General features: G+C 46.9%; 1 protein-coding gene across 1 annotated transcript; it reads left to right on the top strand.

Annotated features, from left to right (window-relative positions):
- Positions 1–700: 700 nt before the first annotated feature.
- On the top strand, positions 701–2,036 carry Pmar_PMAR026881 (l-asparaginase i, putative; the record flags this gene model as incomplete). The annotated part of the gene is made up of 1 exon (XM_002766752.1): positions 701–2,036. A coding segment is annotated over exon 1 (1,322 nt), but the record flags the coding sequence as incomplete, so codon positions are not given.
- Between the last annotated feature and the right edge of the window lie 5 nt (positions 2,037–2,041).

Genomic DNA, 2,041 nt, shown 5'->3' with positions numbered 1-2,041 from the left:
TTATCCAGCTGATGACTCTTACTCAAGTGATGACTCTCACCTTATCTTAGGGGAGTGGAAATTTGCGTACGGTAAGTCGTGGGAAGTCCTTGAACTGGAGTCCCTCAAATTCCTGCCTCGGAAACTCTCTGGAAATTCGTGCGACGCCGATACGATATTCTTTTGAATTTAATAGGGCAGATGATCTCAGCCGGTTCATGTTCATGCGGTGGGTTCGGTGTATACTGGATAACAAGTGATATCAATGTCTGTGTTAAACCCTCCGTAGGGTTTTCAAAACCCGGTTTTGAACTATCTTGCAAATGATTCGGTCTCGAACGATCCCCGCGTTGTTACATTATTGCGAGTTATAAAAGAACTAAGAGATAACTTTAAAAGGGAGCACTGAGGAGACGTACATGACGAATTGACGCTAACTAACAAACAACGGTCCTTTTGCCTCGACAGTGACTCGAGGGATCATCAGACGATATTGACGCACTAATAGACGAAGACAGCCATATCCTACATTGTGCAAGAGAGCATCTAGCTGCAGCTGAAAGACGCCCACAGCGGGAGAGAGCTAGTCGGCTGCGACGCTAGGCTTAGGGCGGCGCTTCCAGTACCTTGATCGTAGAGACCTATAACACTATCAGTTGTACGACAATGGTAACACATCACATCATATCGTATCATATTGTCTTTTGCAGTTTCTATTTTTATAAGATCACTAGTATGGACTCACCGACTACAAGTGTTGTTTCCTCATTTCTCGAGGCTGCTTATCAGGGCGATATGAATCGCATGAAGGAGCTTATGGCCAGCAACTCCGGTCTATCCGTTAATGTTCAAGACTATGATAAGAGAACTCCTCTTCATTTAGCTGCTGCTGGTGGTCACATGGATGCTGTCCAATACTTGTTGGGTGAGGGGGCTCAGCTCAAGACTGATCGCTTCGGTATGCTTCCTATCCACGATGCTGTGGTAAACCATCATAGCGACATCAAGGAGGTGCTCGGTCAACTCGACCTCAAGTGTGATGATGCCATGTGTTATCTTTCCCCTGAGAAGGAGGAGGCTTTGAAGGAGCAAGTGAAGAACACCAATATCTCTCTGACTCCTGAGGATTTGGAAACCAAGATGACTCAGGTCTTTTCTATTATTATGAAGGAAGGTGTCCTCGCTGCTGGTTCTCTCTGGCAGGAGATCGTCTACTACTTCACTGAGCTTGGTCTTCATCCCAGCTACTTCAAGCATTTTACCAGTGCTGAGATCGCCAGGCATATCCATTGCCTTATCGCTGCTAAGAAGGTCGCTCAGGCTACCAAGTCTGACTATATCCACTTCGAGATTGAGGAAGCGGATTCGGCTTTCTATCTCACCACTATGGAGCCTGAGAAGATTGCCATCACTGATGCTAAGGTTGCTGAGTATATCAATACTGCTAAGGACTGTGGTTACACTATCACCTTCCTCAAGTCTGAGAAGGCTCCCATGGCCGAAGGGAAATTCCCTCTCGGCGTCTTTGTTGTCGACAAGCAACAGTTCGAGTCGGGTGTTAAGTTCGAGAACATGATGGATAAGAGCGACCTTCAGCTCGTTGCCACTCCGAAGTTCCTCGAAGAGAGGTCTGTTGAAGTACAGAAGCTCTACCAGGATCTTATTGATGAGACTATGGCTACCCGCAATACTGTTGTTAAGGTGTTCGATGCTCCTGCCGACTTGGTTCAGAAGTCCGGCGCTCAAGTGTTGCAGTTTGCTGCCTTCGATGTTGATCGTACGGGCCGAGCTTACATCTCTGAGATCAACGAATGCTTCCGTTCTCATAACGTTGAACCCAAGAGATTCTACGTGGACTCGTTCGCCAATGGTATCGTCACCTATACTTGCTTCTTCGACCCCACTTTCCAGGGTGAGGCATTGGAAAAGCTCGCGCAGACTCTTCGTTATGTGAGTCATTTCAAGCATAACCCGAGGAAGTCCGGTTTGGTTTGGGAACTTGTGCTCAACAATAAGATCACACCCGAGCATGCTATCTTCCTTATTTCTGCTGCTAAGTTCA

Source organism: Perkinsus marinus, assembly GCF_000006405.1.
Source record: "Perkinsus marinus ATCC 50983 genomic scaffold scf_1104296971938, whole genome shotgun sequence".
NCBI lineage: Eukaryota > Perkinsozoa > Perkinsida > Perkinsidae > Perkinsus > Perkinsus marinus.
The sequence above is the reverse complement of the archived record's forward strand: the minus strand, read 5'-3'. Positions and strand labels throughout refer to the sequence as shown.